Source organism: Chrysemys picta, chromosome 9, assembly GCF_011386835.1.
Source record: "Chrysemys picta bellii isolate R12L10 chromosome 9, ASM1138683v2, whole genome shotgun sequence".
In the NCBI taxonomy this organism is placed as follows: Eukaryota; Metazoa; Chordata; order Testudines; family Emydidae; genus Chrysemys; species Chrysemys picta.
The window spans coordinates 55,996,367-56,018,109 of record NC_088799.1 but is presented as its reverse complement, the minus strand read 5'-3'; the positions used below and the strand labels follow the sequence as shown (position 1 = coordinate 56,018,109).

Below are 21,743 nucleotides of genomic sequence, written 5' to 3'. Positions count from 1 at the left end.
TTAGCAGGGGCAAGGCCTGAGTCCCCTGCACAGCCATTAAGTCAGTAGAAATCAGCATGTATTGAGCAGCATGCCCGCATTGGCTGGGAAAGGCTCCCGGTTGGTCTGGTCTCGCAGCAAGCTGCAGGACTCCTCCCAGCTGTGTGTTAGGCCACAGCACAGCAGTGCAAGTACAGTCCTGAGCTGCATGTGAGCATTAGCAGGGTAGAGCCTGGGTCTCCTCTGGCAACAGAGTAGCTGGCCCTCCCGGCTGATTGCTCTGTTTTCACTCCCTGGCAGGCTCACAACTCACAGCTCCTTCCAGCTGCTGTGTCTCCCATTAATACGGAGTCCATTTTGCCCTGGGTCGGGCCTGTGCTCCCTCAACTCCTACTATGTATTTTACAGTAGCACCTAGAGGCCCCAGCTGAGGTTGGGGTCCCTTGGTGAGGGACAGACAGCAAAGAGCTTACTGAAACAGCTGAGATGGCCAAAAGGTGTGTGTGTGGGGGGGGTGAAACTGAGGCATGGGGAGTGGACGTATTCACTCAGCCAGGAACAGGACCCAGGTGTCTCGAGTTCTAGTCCAGTGCTCTACCCACTGGACCACACCATCTCCGTTGCCCTGTTCTAGGAAACTCCTGGCCTTTTGAAAGACAACTATTTCAAAGACTGTGAATAAGCTTTCCTATCCTACAGCCACTCTCTGGCACATGCACCACAAACCAGAGCAGCCTGCTAGGACTCAGTGAGGGTGATGCCTACCTGATTAGCATAGCCATGTGCCCATGCCCAAACTTTACCCAGCTCCCCTGCTGGAGTGCAGAGAACCCCCCCACACACACAGGCCCGTGCCCTGGGCTGCCGGTTCAGCTGCTCTTTCTCTCTCTTGCCTGGAGAGCTGAACTTGGTCCTGAAAGTCCTCGGGAAACATCAGAAACAGCGGCTTCTGGGTTCCCTCTCATTGGTGCTGTTAAGTGCCAAGCTGGCAGGCCCCAGCCTGGTGCTTGGGGGATGGGCTCTGCTGCCTTGTGGGCACTAAGGGCCAAAACAGTGTGGGATAGGAGCCTGCCCAGCAGTGTCACTATGTGCTGGCCTAGCGAGGGTCAGGCCCCAGCCTTTGGCTGTGGTGCTGGTGCTCCCTGGCACGCAGTGGGAGCGGGCCTCCCGCTCTGTCTGTCAGAAGCACTGCAAGCGCAGGGAGGCCTAGGGATGCCAGGCCAAGCTGCTGGGCTGAGATGTGATGCTCTGACAGGAAGATCTCAAAGGGGCGGGAGAACAGTCATGGGGATGCACACGCGGGCACAGGCCCTATAGGGATGAGAGGTAGCACCATGTCTGGCTTCTGAGGGGCTCTCGAAGCTATTGTTCACCACCCCCTGCCTTTGCTTCCTCCTCCCCACAGAACCTCGCCCAGTGGAGGGATTTGATATCGCCAACGTGACGGCCAGCACCATCACGGTGCAGTGGGCTCTCCACAGGCTCCAACACTCCTCCATCAGCAAGGTGCGCATCTCCATCCGCCAGCCCGGGGACCTGGAGGACCGCACCGTGGAGCTGAACAGCAGTGTGACCAAGTACACGTTCAGGTGAGGGAGGGCATGGCACAAGCTAAGAGAAGGGACTAGACACTAAGAGAAACAAGGGGAAATAATTCCCCCAGTTCTGGGCTGTGACTGCACTGAGCTTGGCACAGCCTGGGGCTGCGGGCAAAGGTGGCCATCCAGCAGATAGCACGACTGGAGATCAGTGTTCTCTAGCCAAACTCTTCTCTCCCTCAGCTGTTCCCCGGCCCCTCCATGGGGACTGCGAGTCGAAGGTGGCATAATGCTTTGGCTAGGGTTGCCTCTGTTGGGGATCTGCTGGCTTCACATACCCAGGATCCTGCACATGGGACTGCAGCCTAGGGCAGAGTGTGGACCAATGAGAGCAGGCGGTTAACAATCCTAGGAGAGATTTAAAGGGATGCTGTTGACTTAAGAACCACCCTGCTGCCTGAGCATTGCTTAACCCACTTCTGTAACAGGCATCACTGAGGAACCCTAAAAATGGAGAGGAATTATGAAGGAAAACTCTCTCTCTCTCTCTCTCCAGTCCATTTGCTTCATGCATTTTATAGCACTTTATATCTAATCAGTCCCACTGCTTTCTTGGGTAGTTCGTCACTGTTTGTGTGGGTAGTTCCTGCTTCCAACCTGGCTGATTCCTAGGGGAACTCCTGATTTGTATGGGCCTTTTCACTCAGCAACAAGGCAGAAAGAGAAAACGTGATTGTAAAACAGAGAAACATGTGATTGTAAAACCCACAAAACTAGCAGGGGGTTCGGGGTACCGCCTTCTTAAACTGACCACACTTCAATGTGATAGCCGCCCAGTGGACACAAACTGAAATCAGCTTCAATGTACAAGTGCATTTATGGTCTGCAGACAGGGAGAGATCAGTGCTAACCCAGGGGTTTACCTTCTGCCAAGTTTCTCTTCATTATGATATTTTTAACCTAGTTTTTAGTAGCTGTTGGCCATGTGAGGCTGTGAGCACTGGTATTGGCCTACCTCAAAGGGGCATTGTGAATGAATGTCTCAGGTGAAAGGTGCTGGATAGCTACCAAGTATCAGCACTAGGCAAGTTTCAGGATGAGGTGAAGAACCAAGCAAATGCCATGATGCTGTAATTTCTGCCATGCTGGCAGAGACAGCCCCACCAACTTTGATGGGACTCTCTGCGGGTATGTTGTAAATTGCAGTATTGAAGTCCAAGCTGTTACATCCCTCAATATTGTTAATAAGCAGACACGCTAACATGCTAGTGACGCTGACAGCGGCCTCTCTACCTCCAGTGACAGACACTTCAGACCCAGCAGTCAGTTTCGGTGCTTGAGAACAAATAATATGTGACAGATGTTAGTCACATTGCTCAATGCCCTACTGGAAGGCGCTCAGATCCTACAGCAATAAGTGGTGTATAAGAATGTGTATGCAACAGAAGAGGGAACCCTACAGTCAGACAGTTTGCATGATTCTTGACCCTTACCTATTTGCCACACTTGGTTTCTGGAACTCCGTACTCAGCTAATCCAGCTGAGCTCGATGGAGATCCAGTGGGGTCAGGATCATGCTATGAATCATGGGCTCAGGTTTTTCACAAATGTTATTAGGGTAAAGTCCTTTGCAGACTCTCATCACCCAGGATCTCAGGACCTGTCTGTGATAAGTTACATATTCAGTGGGGTTTGATTGACGTGTTTGTAAAGCGCTCTGAGAGACTTAGGTGAAAGGTCCTGGAAGGGTAAAGTGCTGTTTATGGGTTCTGTCTGTTGTCACGGTAGTGATGGTGAAACCAGCCATCGTAGTCCCTGCAGCACATGCTCCCTGCCTTGTCCTGGCCATTGGTGGCAGTTGCCAGAGGGAACTGACCTGGCTTCTGCTCTAACTCCCACTCCTTTGCTCTCAGCTCTGGACCCTGCTCCTGCTCCTCCATTCTAGGGGGATCCATGACAGGCCCCTCTGTCCACCCAGCCCAAACCCACTACGGTGCAGATGACTGCAGTGTGAACACCACACCATGTGTGCAGGGAGCAGCACACACTGGCAGAAACCTACATCCCAAGTGCTCAGCACCCAGGGCTCTCCTCACCCCTTCCATGGGCTCTCATTACAAGGGTGTGGGGAGGAGCACAGCTGACGGCGCTAGCTGTGATCACATGCCCACCGATGCTGGTAACTGGGAGAGTGGGCAACCTGGCTTTCCCTGCAAAACTACGTACGGCAGTAGTTTAAAACCGATCCCTCACACACACACACCCATGGTGCAGGGGCTGAGTGACTGTGGGGACACTGATAGCCACAGAGACGTTGTGTAGTAAAGAGTCCATCACACAATACAGTCAGGTTTCTGCCCCACCCCAGGCCCCTTGGAAATCACATCAGTGCTCCTGCTTTCTCAGCTTGGGGGTTGCAGTCACTCGGGGCGCGGAAGCGTAGTGAGTATTTCTGTCAGGGGCCCAGTCAGGAGTGGGGCCCATTGTGTTGGGTGCCATCCAGCCATGGAAAAGATGCAATCTCTGCCTGGAAATCTCTGCCATAATAGCTAATCAACCCTAAGTTCCTACGTTCCTTCCCTCTGTCTCCTCTGCCTCAGGGACCTCCGGCCAGGGGAGAGGTATCTCATCCACGTGTCAACCCTGAGCGGGCTGGAGACGGAAGATCCTCCCTCAGAGAGCCAGGCCATGGCACCCTTCCACGTGTGGACTCGTGAGTGCGACCAGACATTCCTTTGCTTCTTCCTTAGGGCTGGAGCCTAAATGGCCATTCCCTGAAGAGGAGCCTGTGATGTCCTAAGGGATGTGAAGGACTCATTCCAACCCCCTGCCCTTAGGGGTCCCCTGCCAGTGTAGAGCAGCCTAGCCCCAGATGGCCTGTGTGGCTGAGGGTCAGCATGGGGTGGCTCTGTTTAGAATGTGCTCACCACGTTTTGGCTAGAAGCAAATGGGAGCATAAGGCTAAGACAGTGAGCCCACAGACAGCAGCCTCTGCTTCCAGATGGAGAGCGGGCGCCTGCTCCAAAGCCAGCATCCCTCCCAGGGAAGGGGAAATTCTGACCAATGGTCAACACATCCAGCATGGCGTACAGATCCAGCCAGCACCCGCTCGCACCATCCCACTGCCTGGAGAGCAGCGACAGCAGCCGCTGCTTCTCTGGGCTGTGTGCCTCTCCCTGGACGCAGTCTGGCTGCCTGCACTACGGGGAGGGGGCTGGTCGGACCGATGTCATTGGGTCCATGTTGCATCTTGACAAACCAGCCTGGGTCCCGCTTCTGAGCTAGGACTGGTGCTGGAGGGTGGCAGGAGCATGCTGTGGCTGTGTATTGCCCATGGGCTGGTGGAGGCTGGCCCACTGACCCATGCTCAGAAGTATCCTTTGCTTCCCAAGGCCCTGGCTGCTCCTTGACCATCAGCAGGGCTGTTCCACTGGCTGACCTGCCACGCCTGTGCCCGATCTCATGCGCACAGTGATAGAGACAGGGGCAGTCCCACCCTGCCACTGGCTCTGGGACCATGTGATGCTCTCCAGATCACCAGATCATGGCAAAAGCACATTGCTTGCCAACTGGCATAACATCAGGAGGAGCAGCCACTCCCTGAGACAACCAGCCCTTGGCTCGCTCCAGCCTCGCTGTCTTGCCTAGAGGCCCTATTCACCCCTCGAGCCTGCACGACCAACTCCATCAGCCTCAGCGGAGAAGGCCCCGTTCACAGAGGCTCTGATTTGACACTAAGTGTGGGGAGCAGAAGCAGGCGGTGGGGATTGCCTTAAACTGGGAGCTATGTGGCAGATTCTTCATACGCACTTGTTATTTGTAGTCAAAGAAGGGGGGAACCCCAGTGAATGCCGAGTGCAGCTGCTTACAGCTCTCTCCCTCCCTCCCTCCACTTGGGGCTGATTCTGCACCATCCCTGAATATAGAGCCATGCTGGAGCTATGGCCAGCCTGCAGCTGGGCGGAGCATCACCCACACTCTGTCCCAGGCACCGGGGTGGTGGTGTAGGAACTGACCCCACAGGAATTCTATGCCAGGGGCACTTGCCAGGTAGCCCTCTAACCTGGCTTCGCAGCACCACGGTGCCGCTGACGCGAGGCTAAGGATCTGACCCTGCATTTTCAGTTCTAAACTAGAGATACCCCAGAGAAGGGGCTGAAGCAACAAACCAGGAGTGCTGCAGAGGTCTGGAGATGGGCCTCGTCCTAGCAAGTGGGGTGCTGGAGGGGCTTCCTAGAGCTGCCACCCGCTGTGGGCCCTGGCTGCAGTCAGGACACTTGCCCCATTGTACATAAGAACATAAGAAAGGCCGTACCGGGTCAGACCAAAGGTCCATCTAGCCCAGTATCCTGTCTACCGTCAGTGGCCAATGCCAGGTGCCCCAGAGGGAGTGAACCTAACAGGCAATGATCAAGTGATCTCTCTCCTGCCATCCATCTCCATCCTCTGACAGACATAGGCTAGGGACACCATTCCTTACCCGTCCTGGCTAATAGCCATTAATGGACTTAACCACCATGAATTTATCCAGTTCTCTTTAAAACTCTGTTCTAGTCCTAGCCTTCACAACCTCCTCAGGTAAGGAGTTCCATAAGTTGACTGTGCGCTGCGTGAAGAACTTCCTTTTATTTGTTTGAAACCTGCTGCCTATTAATTTCATTTGATGACCCCTAGTTCTTGTATTATGGGAATAAGTAAATAACTTTTCCTTATCCACTTTCTCCACATCACTCATGATTTTATATACCTCTATCATATCCCCTCTTAGTCTCCTCTTTTCCAAGCTGAAGAGTCCTAGCCTCTTTAATCTCTCCTCATATGGGACCCGTTCCAAACCCTTAATCATTTTAGTTGCCCTTTTCTGAACCTTTTCTAATGCCAGTAAATCTTTTTTGAGATGAGGAGACCACATCTGTACACAGTATTCGGATGAGGGCGTACCATCGATTTATATAAGGGCAATAATATATTCTCAGTCTTATTCTCTATCCCCTTTTTAATGATTCCTAACATCCTGTTTGCTTTTTTGACCGCCTCTGCACACTGCGTGGACATTTTCAGAGAACTATCCACGATGACTCCAAGATCTTTTTCCTGACTTCTTGTAGCTAAATTAGCCCCCTCATATTGTAGGTATACTTGGGGTTATTTTTTCCAATGTGCATTACTTTACATTTATCCACATTAAATTTCATTTGCCATTTTGTTGCCCAATCACGTAGTTTTGAGAGATCTTTTTGAAGTTCTTCACAGTCTGCTTTGGACTTAACTATCTTTAGCAGTTTAGTATCATCTGCAAACTTTGACACCTCACTGTTTACCCCTTTCTCCAGATCATTTATGAATAAGTTGAATAGGATCGGTCCGAGGACTGACCCTTGGGGAATACCACTAGTTACCCCTCTCCATTCTGAGAATTTACCATTTATTCCTACCCTTTGTTCCCTGTCTTTTAACCAGTTCTCAATCCATGAAAGGACCTTCCCTTTTATCCCATGGCAGCTTAATTTACATAAGAGCCTTTGGTGAGGGACCTTGTCAAAGGCTTTCTGGAAATCTAAGTACACTATGTCCACTGGATCCCCCTTGTCCACATGTTTGTTGACCCCTTCAAAGAATTCTAACAGATTAGTAAGACACGATTTCCCTTTACAGAAACCATGTTGACTATTGCTGAACTGTTTATGTTTTTCTATGTGTCGGACAATTTTATTCTTAACTATTGTTTCGACTAATTTGCCCGGTACAGACGTTAGGCTTACCGGTCTGTAATTGCCGGGATCACCTCTAGAGCCCTTTTTAAATATTGGCGTTACATTAGCTAACTTCCAGTCATTGGGTACAGAAGCCGATTTAAAGGACAGGTTACAAACCTTAGTTAACAGTTCCGCAACTTCACATTTGAGTTCTTTCAGAACTCTCGGGTGAACGCCATCTGGTCCCGGTGACTTGTTAATGTTAAGTTTATCAATTAATTCCAAAACCTCCTCTCGTGACACTTCAATCCGTGACAGTTCCTCAGATTTGTCACCTACAAAAGCCAGCTCAGGTTTGGGAATCTCCCTAACATCCTCAGCCGTGAAGACTGAAGCAAAGAATCCATTTAGTTTCTCCGCAATGACTTTATCGTCTTTATTGTAACTACATTGCTGTCGTTAGCCTGGCACAACCTGTATGTGGCCTGGATGCAGCAGTGTAGTGGGGTTTACATCACTGCTGTTCACTTCACTGCACCAGATCACCCCATGCTAGGATCTGCCCCAGACGGTTACACTGGTGCCGGGCTCACAGCTAGCCCAGGCCTGAGCATCCAGGTTAGCCTAGCCTGGGGGTGAGCAGTCATGCTGCACAGCCAGAGCCTGGTTCCTGGCAGGGCCGCCCAGAGGATTCAGGGGGCCTGGGGCAAAGCAATTTTGGGGGTCCCTTCCATAAAAAAAAGTTGCAATACTATAGAATACTATATTCCTGTGGGGGCCCCTGTGGTGCCTGAGGCCTGGGGCAAATTGCCCCACTTGCCCCCCCCCGGGCGGCCCTCGTTCCTGGGTCCTCGCTGCTGCTGTGTCCCCCTGGGGTGTCGCTAGGACTGCTTGGGCCATTCCAGCAGTGAGCTGAGCCCCTCTCTGAGTCTGTCCCAGTGAATTGGGATAGAACTGGGCACCTGGCAGGAATTGTAGGAAGGCATCAGAGGTACTTTAGCCAGTGTGAAAGCAGCACATGGGCTCTAAGCCCCGTCCCCCACCAGGCCAGTGAGCTGAGGGGTTCTGGGTGTGGGCAGGAAGGGGGTAGTGTCAACGCCTGGGTTAACTGTAGTGAAGACAGACCCTGAGAAAGCAAAGTTAAACACAGGCAGGCAAGGCTCAGAGCACCGAGCTCTCCCAGGAGCGGAGATCACAGGCAGCTTGAGCCATGTAATCAGTGAAGGGATGCTCCATTGAAATCATTCAGACTGATGTTTCCTTCCCGCTGGCACAGGGCCTCTTCCTCCCCAGAACCTGACTGCCTCCAGAGTCAGCGCCACCTCTGTCTACATGACCTGGGACCAGCCACTGGCAGGGTCCGTGGAGGGTTATATCATCAACGTCACCACTAACCAGAGCATCAAGAGCCGCTACGTGCCCAACGGGAAGCTGTCGTCCTACACAGTGCGTGACCTGCTTCCCGGTCAGAGGTATCGCTTGTCCATGATGGCCATCCAGAACACCGAGCAAGGCCAAGGGCACAGCGAGCCGTCCCATGTCTACATCTTGACCTGTAAGTCCATGATCCCGCAACGGCCTCCCCAGAGCCTGGCGGGGGAATGTTATGCTGGGGGGGCAGAGCATACACAAGGGAACATGTGCCTCTGCTGGAGGAGGTTAGCGGGGGGAACAGGCATTGAACTAGTGATGTGACAACGGGGCATGAGAACATCAGCACGTCCATGAGAAGCAGCGTAGCCACCTGGGGATGTAAATGGCCCACGATCTGGAACCGCCATGCCCTGCAGGTGTTCCACCAAGCTGGAGGAAATGCTGCTTCCATGCAGTGTTCTCCACTCGAAAGCCAGCGGGGACCCTGCATGGTTCTTCCTTTGCTACGCTGGGTGTGTGTCCCCTTCTGTATCTGGGCACGCAGTGACACGGGGGAGCTGTCTCGCATGGTGCATCTGGCATGGGGTGGAGGCAGAGCCATCGTGGTGGTCCGGGCATTTCCCAGGGGCATGCTGGCTTTACACACACTGATTCCCACAGATGCCATCGCTGCTCTGCGGGAGAATCCCCGGCCAGCTGGGGGTGGGCTCTCTTGGGGGCTGTGCTTGATGGTAGAATTACACTCCATTTACTCCATTGATTCACTGCTTCGTCCTGGCTAAGCCTAATCCTTTGTGGCCTGCAGTGCAGAGGAATGGAACCCCGGAGAGGCGATGGGGCCAAGCAGGACACCCACGGGTGCTCAGGAACAGGCTCCCCCCAGCATTGCTGCCAGAACTGCGCCTGCTTGCTGATCACAATATCCCGGAGGAACCCTCGCAGGCTCCCAGGTAGGGACCGTCTCAGCGGCAATTACACCAGCCCTGCTTGAAGTCTGAGCACTAACAAATAACATGTGGATGAGAGCGGGAATGGGCCACTTCTACTGAACCCTTATGTTCCAGTACAGATCAGGTCACATGTAAGCCACATTTCCTGGCCTTGCTCTAGTTCTCAGTGTATATTTGGCCACGTCAGAAATCCACCATATAATCACATGATTGGCAGCCAGCACTTGGGAGGGACACAGCCCTAGAACAGTCTGGTTAGTGCATGGGGGATGCTCCCAGCAAATCCCCTGCTGCCCTGGCTCTGACCCTTGGGAGCTGGAGTGCACCTGCCTCTCCCATGTGTACAAAGGGTGGGTGGGATGTTCACAGTTGGTGGGTGGCTCTGGATGCCTGATTTCCTTTAGGGGACTGAGCATCCAGCCCCACTTCCATGACAGGTTTCAGAGTAGCTTTAAACAGCCCATCCCAAGTGCCCTATTCAAATGTAACCTCTCCATGAAGTTGCCACAACCTATGCAACCCAGTGCTCGTCAGTTGCTCCACTGTGTGAGCATGGAATCTCTCCTCCCCACCCCCACCCCGGTGGACACTAGCTGCCTGGCCCATGTTTCAGATCCTCAGCCATCTCCTTACTGCTGTGCCCACCTTGGATCTAGCCTGCTGCACCCCTTCCTGGAGCCAGTAACACAAACCAGGCCTGCTCCTCCTGGTCAAGGGAGAGATCTGCATTTTAAATAGAAGCTCTTCAGATTTTTTAAGTGGGGTGAGCAGCTGGAGGAGATGGGACACAATAAACCCAGAGGAGAAAGCGGACACTGGGGTGTAGACTAGCTGAGTGCCCTGGAAATGCATGGTGGGACACAGGAGAATGTAGTAGAGGTGCCCTCTGCTGCTCAACGCATCTGTATCGTGGCCACACGCACTCCTCCTGCTAATCACTGCAACTCCTCAGACAGGAAACTGTCAAGGGCAGTCAGACTCCAAAACCTGCATGAAACGCCAGATTCCTCAGTGGGCTATGTGGCTACAAAGCCAGCATAGCCGCCATGGGATTGGCTCCCCATGGCAGTTGTACCCACATAACTGATAGAATGTGCCCCTAGTTATTTCTCTGCATCTCAGTTCCCACTTGCTGCGGTGTTAATGCAGCACTTCAGGAGTGTGCGCCACAGGCTTCCTGCATTGATGCTGATTGTTTGTGTCCCAGTAGTGCCTTGAAGCGCCATTTGATATCAGAGCCCCTCTGTGCCTACATGTCACCAAGAGGAACGGTACAAGACTTTGCAAACAGCCTTCACTTTGCAGGCTCCAGGATAGCACTGGAAACAAAACAAATTGAAACAAGATTTTGCAACACCATTGGCGCAGTTTAAATGACCAGCGTATTCATCCTCTGGCTGATGCTACGCTCAGCGTAGTCCATCACAATTCCTTTCCACAGGCTGCTCTCTGCACTCAGAATGCCACTGCTAGGGCCCACCAGCTGAACGAGCAATCTTGTCGGCAAGCCATATAACTGTGTGCTGTAGCCCACTGATTTTTGTGGGGGGGAGCACCTGCTGGGCCACTGTACGAGGGCTAATAATTCTTTCCCTTTCCAGGTTTACTGAGCTGGTGGACGGCAGACGGAGGATCAGTGCCAAGTTCAGCAGCTTGCCGAGCAAATCCGTCACCATGAGAACACGTAAGTACTCTCCATCCACCCCAGGCCCTTGTCTGTCACCCAGGCCTCTGTTCCACAGAGGGTGTGAGAGCAACACCGGCACGATTGCCTGCTGGACTGCAGGAGGTGTAACTCTGAGACGGTTTGATGTGTGCAGCACCTGCCCCACAGGGGGTGTTAAAAGTCTCTGTCTCGCTCTCTCTACACACAGCCCCCAGCTGACTTTAGAGAAGGGGCCAATCCCACAGCCCAGCACAGATGTGGATGTGACTCTGCGGGCAGAACAAAGCCAGGGGAAATGCTGGCAGGGGCAATGGCTCAGCTCTCTAGAAAGAAGATCCCTGGGTTGGAATGGCCAGGGGTCCCGGCACCGCATGTGCGAGGCCACATGCCCTGGCAATGACGCAGCACAGGCTGACCCTGAATGCCACGGAAGAGCCCCAGAGCCATGCTGCTTCCCCACCAGTCTGTGGCTTGTTGGGGCAGGGGTCAACCCCAGCTGACCGCTGCAGGGCCTGGTCCACACCTGCTGCTAACAGCATCGTCAGATTGGCCAGACTGGTGCTGCCCGAGGTGCAGCTCTCCCTGTATCCTCTCTCGGACAGTGGCCGGCTCCAGCTGCCTCTGAAGAGAACCCTGCTGTAGGCAGCTGCCCCATATAACTCCCAGCCATGCTCAGACACGGTAACGCTCTGAATTGTAACCAAGGCCTGGGATGCAGGTGCCATGACCAGCCCCGCCTCCAGCCCAGCCTGGGCTAAGGGATGGAGCCTGGAGAATGAGAGAGGAAATGGGCAGGGTGCCCGAACGAGCAGCTGTGCTGAATACAGCCCTGGACCATGCACGTCACCAGGAGGTTTTGCTAGCGGTAGCTGTGCTGGGGTTTACATGCAGGGATTCAGATCCTGTGGCCCCACGTGGTGAAGGGGGAAGGAGTTAACCTGTCTAGAAAAATGTAAATCCTATTTGGAGGACCACTCTGAAATGGCACCTGGCTGTGTCTCCTGAGGGGAGAGCAGGGCACTGAGTCACCTGAGTTCTAGTCCCAGTTCTAACACCTGACTCCCTGGGTGACTGTGGCTAAGTCCCTTCCTTTTCTGCACAATGGGGCTAGTCATACTCCCCCGCCCTGGGGAAGTGCTGAGTGATCACTGTGGGAGAGGGGCTTTGGAGAGGAGCTGAGCTTAGCGGGGTTCCCAAGCAGACTGGACATCTGTATGGATAAAAATGGCCAGGAGCCAGGATTCAAACAACAAAAACTAACCATTTTGGAAGGAATAAATCTTAATGCTTCAGGCCTTAACGCAGCCTCTGCCTGTTGGGGTTTAGGAAGAAAGTGTCTTTCTGGGCAGATTAAAGCTGCCTCCTGTGGGGTCCTTCTACCTGCCGCTGAAGCAGCTGGTGCTGGTGACTGGGCTGGATGGCCCTTGGGGCTGATCTTGTCTGGCACTGCCTAGGTTCTAATATATGTAACCCTTCTGCCCCTCTGAGTTGGCAGCAACAAGGGCCGGGTTCAGTATCTAGGGGTTCTGTTTCAATAACACAATGCAAAACCAGTTCGAGCCCCCACCCAGTGACCTGGGACAATTACATACCACCCCCCGGGTGCCTCTAGGAGGCAATACTTCCCCTCTCGCAAGCACGGAGTCTGAGTGTAGCAAAAGCTTTTTAATAAAGGAGGGAAACAATGCGGCATCATGTTGGGGATACACCACAAACAGGATTCATAACACAAACCATGAGCAAAAGACCCACCTCCAAGTAAGTTTGGCAGTGTCCTTTTCCCCTCAGGGTCTTAAGTCCAATCACCCCAAAGTCCAAAAGTCTCTGACCCTGGTCAGTGCTGCCCCAGAGTCCAAAAGTTTATCTGCAGAGTTTTACCCTCCCCCCCCCCCAGTCTGGGTGGAAATGGGGGGGGGAGAGATACCGGGTGTTAAGGGGCACCTTACATGGTCCGAGGCCGACTGCCCCGCCTCTCCGTGGAGTTCTGCTGCAGCCTTCACCACGAATGGCTCTGCTCTACCAGCCGCTCCGGTCCAGTCTTCCAGCCGTCCCTGCAAACTGCTCTGCTCGCTGTCCCGTGAGCCACTCCAACCGTCCCACAAACTGCTCCACTCCGCACGCCACTTAGCAATATATCTTTAGGCTCACCCCACTAGTTAACACAGCACTCAGTGATCTCAGATCAGTAATTTTAGCTCTTTTAGTGATTTCAGTTGTAATAGGGGAGCCCCAGTGCTAATGCACCATTGACCCAAAGTGAATTCAGCTCAGCAGCCTCTAGCTAGAGTCCTAATAGAATCAAAATTAGCTCTGCTATTCAACAGTGGAGAGAGTACAATTGGTATTCTAGGCTCTCAAAAGGGGCCCAAACCATCAGGTATACATACCTATCCTAAAGCACTCTCACTTCACTAGGTTTTGGAATCAATGTCCCTTGTCTAGTGAGTGCTGCTTAGGTGATAGTGAGACCCTCTGTCATAAAACAGTTTCATTGTCCTTGATTCACATAATCAGGGTAACAACACTTTATTCCTCCTGCCCCAATAACAGAGAAACTGGGGATTCTACAGCTGCCAAAGTGACCATTTTGGGCGGCCGTGGGCTCATGCCAGGCGAGTGGGTGTGCCTATGCAAACAAGATCAGCCCCTGAAGTTCTTTTCCACACTCGCCATAATTCACCACCAGATGTCAGGGTAGAGCTCATCCTGACTCTGCTTACATCCCCCCCCCAGCCGAGAATTTGTCATTCCGACAAATCACACTCCCTATTATACCAACTCACTGGTCCCCTCCAAAGGGCCTCAGATAGCCCACTTTAGCTTCCACAAGCCTGTGTGCTAAATGTATTGGCTCCTCACTAGTCACCCCAGGTGCATCATAAGTTAACCGTTTTACTGGTCTTATTACCCTGTCTCGCCTATTGAGAATCTTTGTTGCTGTGGTAGGGGAGACATCCTCTTGAGTGACAGATGGGGAGGTTTCCTTTGAGGGCCCCTCGGCTACTGGCATAGGCCCCTGCATTTCTAGTTCTAACAATGGAGGGTTGAAGGTGCCCGGGACATCCTCCACCTGTATGTCTCCACTATCCAATAACCTGTACGTGTCATCACACGGGGGTCCCACCAGTGGCTCAGGGGTGTCAGGAATGGGCCTAAATACTTCTGCCATGGGGTTTAGGGCAGAAGAGGAGGAGCTCTCTTTTGATTCAGCTGATCGAGACTGAAATCTTGTCTCCATCCCAGGATACACCATGGTTGTGTCGTCCTCCTCAGACTCACTCTCGGATGTGCTGCATAGGGGTAGGTTAGCTGCAGGGGGACGGCTGTCCACATTGGAGGGCGGCTTTGGTCCAGCACCTTCGTTCTGCCCGGTTGCCCTGTTGTGGCCCATCTCATAAGGGGTGCCTACCAATTCCCTAACAGGGAGCAAAAGGTTTCTATGCACTGTCTTTGTCTGCCCTTGACCCTCTTCAGGTTTGAGCTTATAGACCGGCAGGTGTCCTAGCTTTTCCATCACCGAGTAAGGTATTGCCTTCCATCTATCAGCTATCTTGTGTTTGCCAGCAATACCCAAATTTCGCAGCAGGACTCTGTCCCCCAGCTGGAGCTCTTGCAAATGTACCCTAGAGTCATATCGATGTTTGTTGGTACAGGTCTGCGTTCTTCCGAGCTGCAGATGTAGCTAAGTGATAAGCATCCCACAGCTTTTCTCTTAGTCGGGATACATATTGCTGATGAGTTTCATAGCTATCTCCATCCTCTGATACAGCAAAGCACAGGTCTATGGGTAATCTTGGTTCTCGCCCAAACATCAAGAGATATGGGGTGACTCCCGTAGCGTCGTTCTTTGTGGCGTTGTAGGCGTGCACCAGAAATGCGACATGTTGGCTCCAGGTTGCCTTCTGCTCTGGCCGCAGAGTCCCCAACATATCTAATAGGGTCCGGTTGAACCTCTCTGGCTGAGGATCACCTTGCGGGTGATAAGGCGTTGTTCTAGACTTTTTAATCCCCGCTATCCTCAACACCTCCTTCAGAAGGTGACTCTCAAAGTCCCGCCCCTGATCCGAGTATATCCGAGCTGGGAATCCATAACTGAGAAATATTTTTCCCACAGTACTCAAGTGACAGTGGTGGCCCTCTGATCACGTGTGGGATATGCCTGCGCATATCGCGTATAATGGTCAGTCACTACTAGAATGTTCCCAATAGTCCTCTTGTCTACTTCTAAAGACAAGAAATCAATGCATACCAGCTCCAGAGGTTTGTTTTTGGTGATGTTCTTCAGATATGCAGCCCTCGTGGTCAGAGTTTTCCTTTGAACACATCGAGCGCAGGTCTCACATTTCCTGCGAACATCTTCAGCCATCCGGGGCCAATAGAATCTACTACGAATAAATTCCAGGGTCCTCTCCATCCCTAAATGTCCAAAGTCATCATGCAGGGCCCTCATGGCCAGGGCTCTGTACTCTTTTGGCAGCAATAGTTGAGTCCGTTGCTTTTGTAAAGGATCTGTGATTACTCGGTGTAGCACTCCCTGAATCAGTTTTAGTTTGGTCCATTCTCTCAATAGTAGTTTACCCTCCGGGTTAGGTGGGACAACCGCAGCTGGGCTTCGCCCCTCCCTTTTGGCAAGTAGAGTATCACGAATGTCAATATCTTGCAGCTGGGCTTCCTGCCAGTCAGCTGCATTGAGCATGGGCAAAGGAGATTGGTCCAATGCAATATAGTTCACTGAAGCAGAAGGCACGCATTCAGGGGGCAGGCCCAAAGCTTCTACTGCACATCCATGAAGGCTCTCATGGGCCTCTGGCTCTCGGCGACTCACACTGCAAATAGCTCTCATTCCATCTGTGGGTATCACAGCAACTCCTGGTGCCTGTGGATGCCTGGACAATGCATCTGCATCTACATTGCTTCTCCCTGATCGGTATTGAATGCTGAAGTCATAGCTAGCCAAAGCGGCCACCTATCTTTGCCCTTTAGCATCCAGCTTAGCGCTTGTTAATACATAGGTCAGTGGGTTGTTGTCTGTCCACACCTGGAACTGAGCACCATACAAGTAGTCTCGAAATTTCTCAGTGATGGCCCATTTCAAGGCCAAGAACTCCAGCTTGTGAGTGGGATAGCGAGTTTCACTATCAGACAGTCCTCGGCTGGCAAAGGCTACAGGTTTACATTTGCCTTCCACCTCCTGGTACAGTACTGCTACCAGACCCTCCAAACTGGCATCAGTATGCAGGATAAACGGCTTGCTTGGGTCAGCAAAGACTAGGACCGGAGCATGAGTTAGGCAAGTAATGATTTCTCGAAAAGCCCTTTCACATCTCTCATCCCACCTTGGCCCAAATTATTCGAAAGGGCCATAGTGTCTCTGCACAGGAGGCTTTGGGGACCTCCCCTTATTCTTGGTCTTAGATTTGTTCTTGCTGGACTGGTATCCCTGGTAAGATCATTCAGAGGTTTTACAATTGTAGCATAGTTTTTCACAAATCTGCGGTAATAGCCACTAAACCCAAGAAAGGTCTTGAGTTCTCTGTAGTTACTTGGACATGGCCATGTAGTGAGTGCTTCTATTTTATCAGGATCCGTACTCATACCTTTTTGGGACACGATGTGACCCACATACTTCACTGAGGTCCTGCAGAACTGGCATTTGTCAGTCGAAAGCTTCAAACCATAATCCTCCAACCTATCAAGCACTTTAAGAAGTCTTTCTTCATGCTCCTCCAAGGTTCTTCCGAACACAATCAGGTCATCCAAATAAACTAACACTTGCAGTAAATTCATGTCTCCCACAACTTTCTCCATAAGACGTTGAAATGTAGCAGGTGCTCCAGAAATCCCTTGGGGCATGCGTTTGAACTGATAAAACTCTAATGGGCAGATGAAAGCTGTCTTCTCCTTATCTTCTTCACCCAGAGGGATCTGGTAGTATCCACTCTGAAGATCCAACACAGAGAACCACTGGCTTGCCAGCAAACAGTCTAAGGCATCTTGGACTCGGGGCATTGTGTACTGGTCAACCCACAGTACGGCGGTTTAGGGTGCGGTAATCAATACACATCCGGATTTTCCCATTCTTTTTACGGACCACCACAATGGATGAGGCGTATGGACTGCAGGACTCTGTAATGATGCCATTCGCAGCCAGTTCCTGAAGCTGTTGTCGCACATCTTCCATCTCGGAGAGAGCAATCCTCCTAGATCTCTCCCTGAAAGGTCGAGAGTGATGTAGTCTGATGTTGTGCTCTACTCCTTTTGCACATTCCACATCCCACTCATGCAATGAGAACACCTTGGATCTTTCACAAAGTTTCCTCCTCAGGCAATCTTTCCACTCCTTGGACAATGGTGAATCTCCAAAGTCAAACTTTGCTGGGTCTATTGTCGGAACTTGAGTCTCACACTGGGGTTTTACAATTGATTCAGGCTCGAAGAGGTCTGCTATCTTTTGTCCTTGCTTCACAACAACATCTCAACTTGTTTCATTAGCAATCAGTATAGTCACCTTTTCCTGGGCTTCAGCAGGTAGGGTTATGACTTCACTGGGGACCAGCACTCCTTCCGGGAGCTCTCCTTCAACCGGCTGCTCTACCATTGCTAATGCCCCTTTACTGCCTTTCAGCCTGGTACACATGACAAGCACTTCTTGCTCCATCCTTGCAGGCACAACTAAGGGGGTTGTGCCCATGTACTTCAGTGCCCCAATCGGTAGCTCAGATGTCTCCTTTTTAGCGCTCTCAATCTTCCTATAGGCTTCAGCACAAAGCGTATGGATCATCAGGGTATTCAGGTACTGGTCCCCAGCCCGTCGTATGCAGTAATCTGCAAGCACCTTGAAGAGACTGGAGTTGGTCCCTATCAGCACAGACACAGGGCATATTAAGGCAGCTGTGTCTACCTCTTCCCTTAACCCAGCAACCTCCTCTGGGAATTCCAGGTGCACTATGACATACCCTTGCTAGGGGTATTCATCCATGCTGAGGCCACACAGACCAATGCCAGTCAGTGGCTGTATAGGCAGGTGCCTAAGCATCTGTTGGTAGAATGACTGAAATATAATAGTCACTTGAGATCCAGTGTCAAGCATTGCTTTACACTCCGCCCCTTCAATCCTCACTGTGACCTCTGCTCGAGTCCCTATCAGTCCTGCGGGGATCCCAGCTGGACGGTCTTTTCTGGGGGAATCTTCAAATCCTGCAGGCCTGGGTGGTCCCCGTCCCCAGACCCTCTGGCAGCTACCGGATCTCTCCCAACTGATCCTCAGCTTTCCATACACTACGGAGGGGTTTTCTTCATTATGGCACTTGGCAGCACTGTGCCCATCCTGACCACATCGGTAGCAGAAGAATTGTCCTTTCCACCTTCGCCTGGGTGGGACGGTAGCTCTAAATGCTGACTTCTCCATCGCCACAGTCTGAGGCTCCTTATTCCTGGAAATCTTAGCTCAGTCAATGGTGCTTTGCAGCTCAGCTATCCGTTCTGTCAGGACCTACATTTGTTGGGCAAGTTCCTCTGTGGTGCTCACCATCAGTACACTGGCCATTTGCAGTGGTGTTGTGCTGGCTGGCTCCAATGTTTGAGCTTCCCAAAACTCGCTGGCAGCCTGCCTTTCTTCCTCTTCCCTGACCTCCTTTATCAGCTGGGAGTAACTTGGGGGATGTTCCTGCCGTTCTCTTAGCCAGAGATGAAGTAGAATCGGGTTCTGATACGGAGTCCCTCTTACAACTTGAGCCAGTCTGGTCTGATCCATCTGCTCAGCAGTCACTGCTCCCCTCATGACAGCTCTCTGAAGCAGTCTCTCCAGGCTCTGTATATAGGCTGAAATCTTCTCGCCCCTTTGCTGTCAGGAATTAAGGAACTTTCAGTAACTGTCTTCAGGGCTCTCTACGCTCCCAAAGGTAGGATCAAGGGCCTCTAGGCAGTCCTTCACACTGACCCCAGAGTCAATGAGCTTCAGGGTGCGAATCACATCTAATGCTGGGCCACTAAGGTTCTCTATTAGACATCTTCACTTTTCTGCAGCATTTCAGTGCTATGCTCCAACCAGGGTTCAAACTCGTCTTCCCCAGCAAATAACCTTAATTTACAACAATAGTTTGACGTAGGATGGGACAACACAACCTTTTCCAATATTTGCCCCAGTGCTTTTGCCCATTGGCTGAGGCTGCGGCCCCTGAGCTAGAGGCTGCAGGGCCGGGGCCCAACAAACCCGACATATTAGCCATTATACAAACAGTAATTTCCTCAAAATATAAACACAATTGTTTCCCAATGCAGTGGAACACTCAACAAGTGCTTGCGAGGGGTACTGACCCAGGGAATCCCGGACGAGCCCCCAAAAATGTAACCCTTCTGCCCCTCTGAGTTGGCAGCAACAAGGGCCAGGTTCAGTATCTAGGGGTTCCGTTTCAATAACACAATGCAAAACTGGCTCGAGCCCCCACCCAGTGACCTGAGACAATTACATACCCCCCCCCGGGTGCCCCTAGGAGGCAATACTTCCCCTCTCGCAAGCACGGAGTCTGAGTGTAGCAAAAGCCTTTTAATAAAGGAGGGAAACAATGCGGCATCATGTTGGGGATACACCACAAACAGGATTCATAACACAAACCATGAGCAAAAGACCCACCTCCAAGTAAGTTTGGCAGTGTCCTTTTCCCCTCAGGGTCTTAAGTCCAGTCACCCCAAAGTCCAAAAGTCTCTGACCCTGGTCAGTGCTGCCCCAGAGTTCAAAAGTTTATCTGCAGAGTTTTACCCCCCCCCCCCAGTCTGGGTGGAAAGGGGGGGAGAGATACGGGGTGTTAAGGGGCACCTTACGTGGTCCAAGGCCGACTGCCCCACCTCTCCGTGGAGTTCTGCTGCAGCCTTCACCACAAACGGCTCCACTCTACCAGCCACTCCAGCCCGGTTCGGTCCTCCAGCTGTCCCCACAAACTGCTCCACTCTGCTCTGCACGCCGCTTAACAATATATCTTTAGGCTCCTCCACTAGTTAACACAGCACTCAGTGATCTTAGCTCAGTAATTTTAGCTCTTTTAGTGATTGCAGCTTGTAGTAGGGGAGCCCCAGTGCTGGTGCACCATTGACCCAAAGTGAATTCAGCTCAGCAGCCTCTAGCTAGACTCCTAATGAAATCAAAATTAGCTCTGCTATTCACCAGTGGAGAGAAGAGATACAATTGGTGTGCCAGGCCCATTTTGGGCGGCCGTGGGCTCATGCTAGGCAGGGTGGGTGTGCCTATGCAAACAAGATCAGCCTCTGAAGTTCTTTTCCACACTTGCCATAATTCACCACCAGATGTCAGGGTAGAGCTCATCCTGACTCTGCTTACATATAAAAGGGATAAATATTATTGGTTGTTCTCCTAGAACCTGAGGCGCCAGTGAAGCTGGAAAACATGGAGGAATCGACCAATCGGGTCGGCCTGGCACTGCAGCTGCCGGAGTCTGAGAACCAGAAGAGAGAGCGTAAGTCTGGTGAGAGGGGGTTTTATGTTCGCAGATGGGACCCAACCATTAAAGCTGGTCACAAACCGTAGCCCCTGCACTAGACAGCCCCAAACTTTGGGGAGATTCGAAATCCAAACCTGAATCCACAGTCCCACTTTGCAAGTGATCCAAATGGTTATTATAGGTCAGACCCAAACGCTGAGTAACAGTCCTGGCTCCAGGGATCAGCCCTTTACAGCATGGCCACTGTATCTTCCCACGTGTGCATAAATCACTGTCTCTGGCCAGCAGCATGGGGGGAGGGATAGCTCAGTGGTTTGAGCATTGGCCTGCTAAACCCAGGGTTGTGAGTTCAATTCTTGAGGGGGCCATTTGGGGATTTAGTTGGGGATTGGTCCTGCTTTGAGCAGGGGTTGGACTAGATGACCTCCTGAGGTCCCTTCAAACCCTGATATTCTATGATTCCTGAACACGAGGACTCCAGCTGCCAGGTGCAGGGCAAAACCAGTGGGAGACAACCCATTGCCTGGCTGGCGATTTCTGATCTTCCATGCAGGAGGCTAGACTAGTCCTTGGGTGCGGGAAGCTCACTGTGAAAGCGCCTACCCAGGGGACACCCTTAAGTCAGGGCCTGATTCAGAGATGCTGAGCACCCACAACACTCAGCACCTCTCGGGATCAGACCTTCCATATGACCACGGGGCTCTCTCTGAAGCCTCCTGCTTGGACCCCTGAACCCCTGCCTGAGGGGATGCAGCACAGCACTTTATAAACTCCCCACTCCCAACTCTTTGTCTGGGCATGCTATGGCACTCTGTCCAGGCCACACACTTTGACCCCTGGATGTGCATCCTCCGCCGAAGGCTGGAGCGGCCTGATGCTAGCATTTGTGTTTGCAGATGATAGCCAGAACTGCTCTACAAACCCCTGCAAAAATGGGGGGACCTGCGTCCCAGGTGTCAAGGTCTACCTCTGTGACTGCATCCCCGGCTTCAAGGGCAGACGCTGTGAACTAGGTGAGGCTACAGCTGCCCTGCTTCCCCCCCCCCCGTCCCTGGTCTCAGAGTGAGAGGCGGGAAGAGTCAATG

The 21,743-nt window shown here is 52.1% G+C and overlaps 1 protein-coding gene across 10 annotated transcripts in view; it reads left to right on the top strand.

The window, feature by feature from the left end:
- The window catches only part of SNED1 (sushi, nidogen and EGF like domains 1), a 143,332-nt gene that overhangs the window by 106,226 nt on the left and 15,363 nt on the right, over window positions 1-21,743 (top strand). For 6 of the 10 annotated variants that reach the window (XM_024111767.3, XM_065557059.1, XM_065557060.1 and 3 more), the window contains 7 exons: window positions 1,385-1,568; window positions 4,118-4,230; window positions 8,490-8,768; window positions 9,393-9,537; window positions 11,139-11,221; window positions 20,575-20,682; window positions 21,555-21,671. In XM_024111767.3, the coding sequence (XP_023967535.2) occupies window positions 1,385-1,568; window positions 4,118-4,230; window positions 8,490-8,768; window positions 9,393-9,537; window positions 11,139-11,221; window positions 20,575-20,682; window positions 21,555-21,671 (1,029 nt within the window). The remainder of the gene's footprint in view (window positions 1-1,384; window positions 1,569-4,117; window positions 4,231-8,489; window positions 8,769-9,392; window positions 9,538-11,138; window positions 11,222-20,574; window positions 20,683-21,554; window positions 21,672-21,743) is intronic. The other 4 variants (XM_065557057.1, XM_065557058.1, XM_008175294.3 and 1 more) reach the window with 2 other exon arrangements.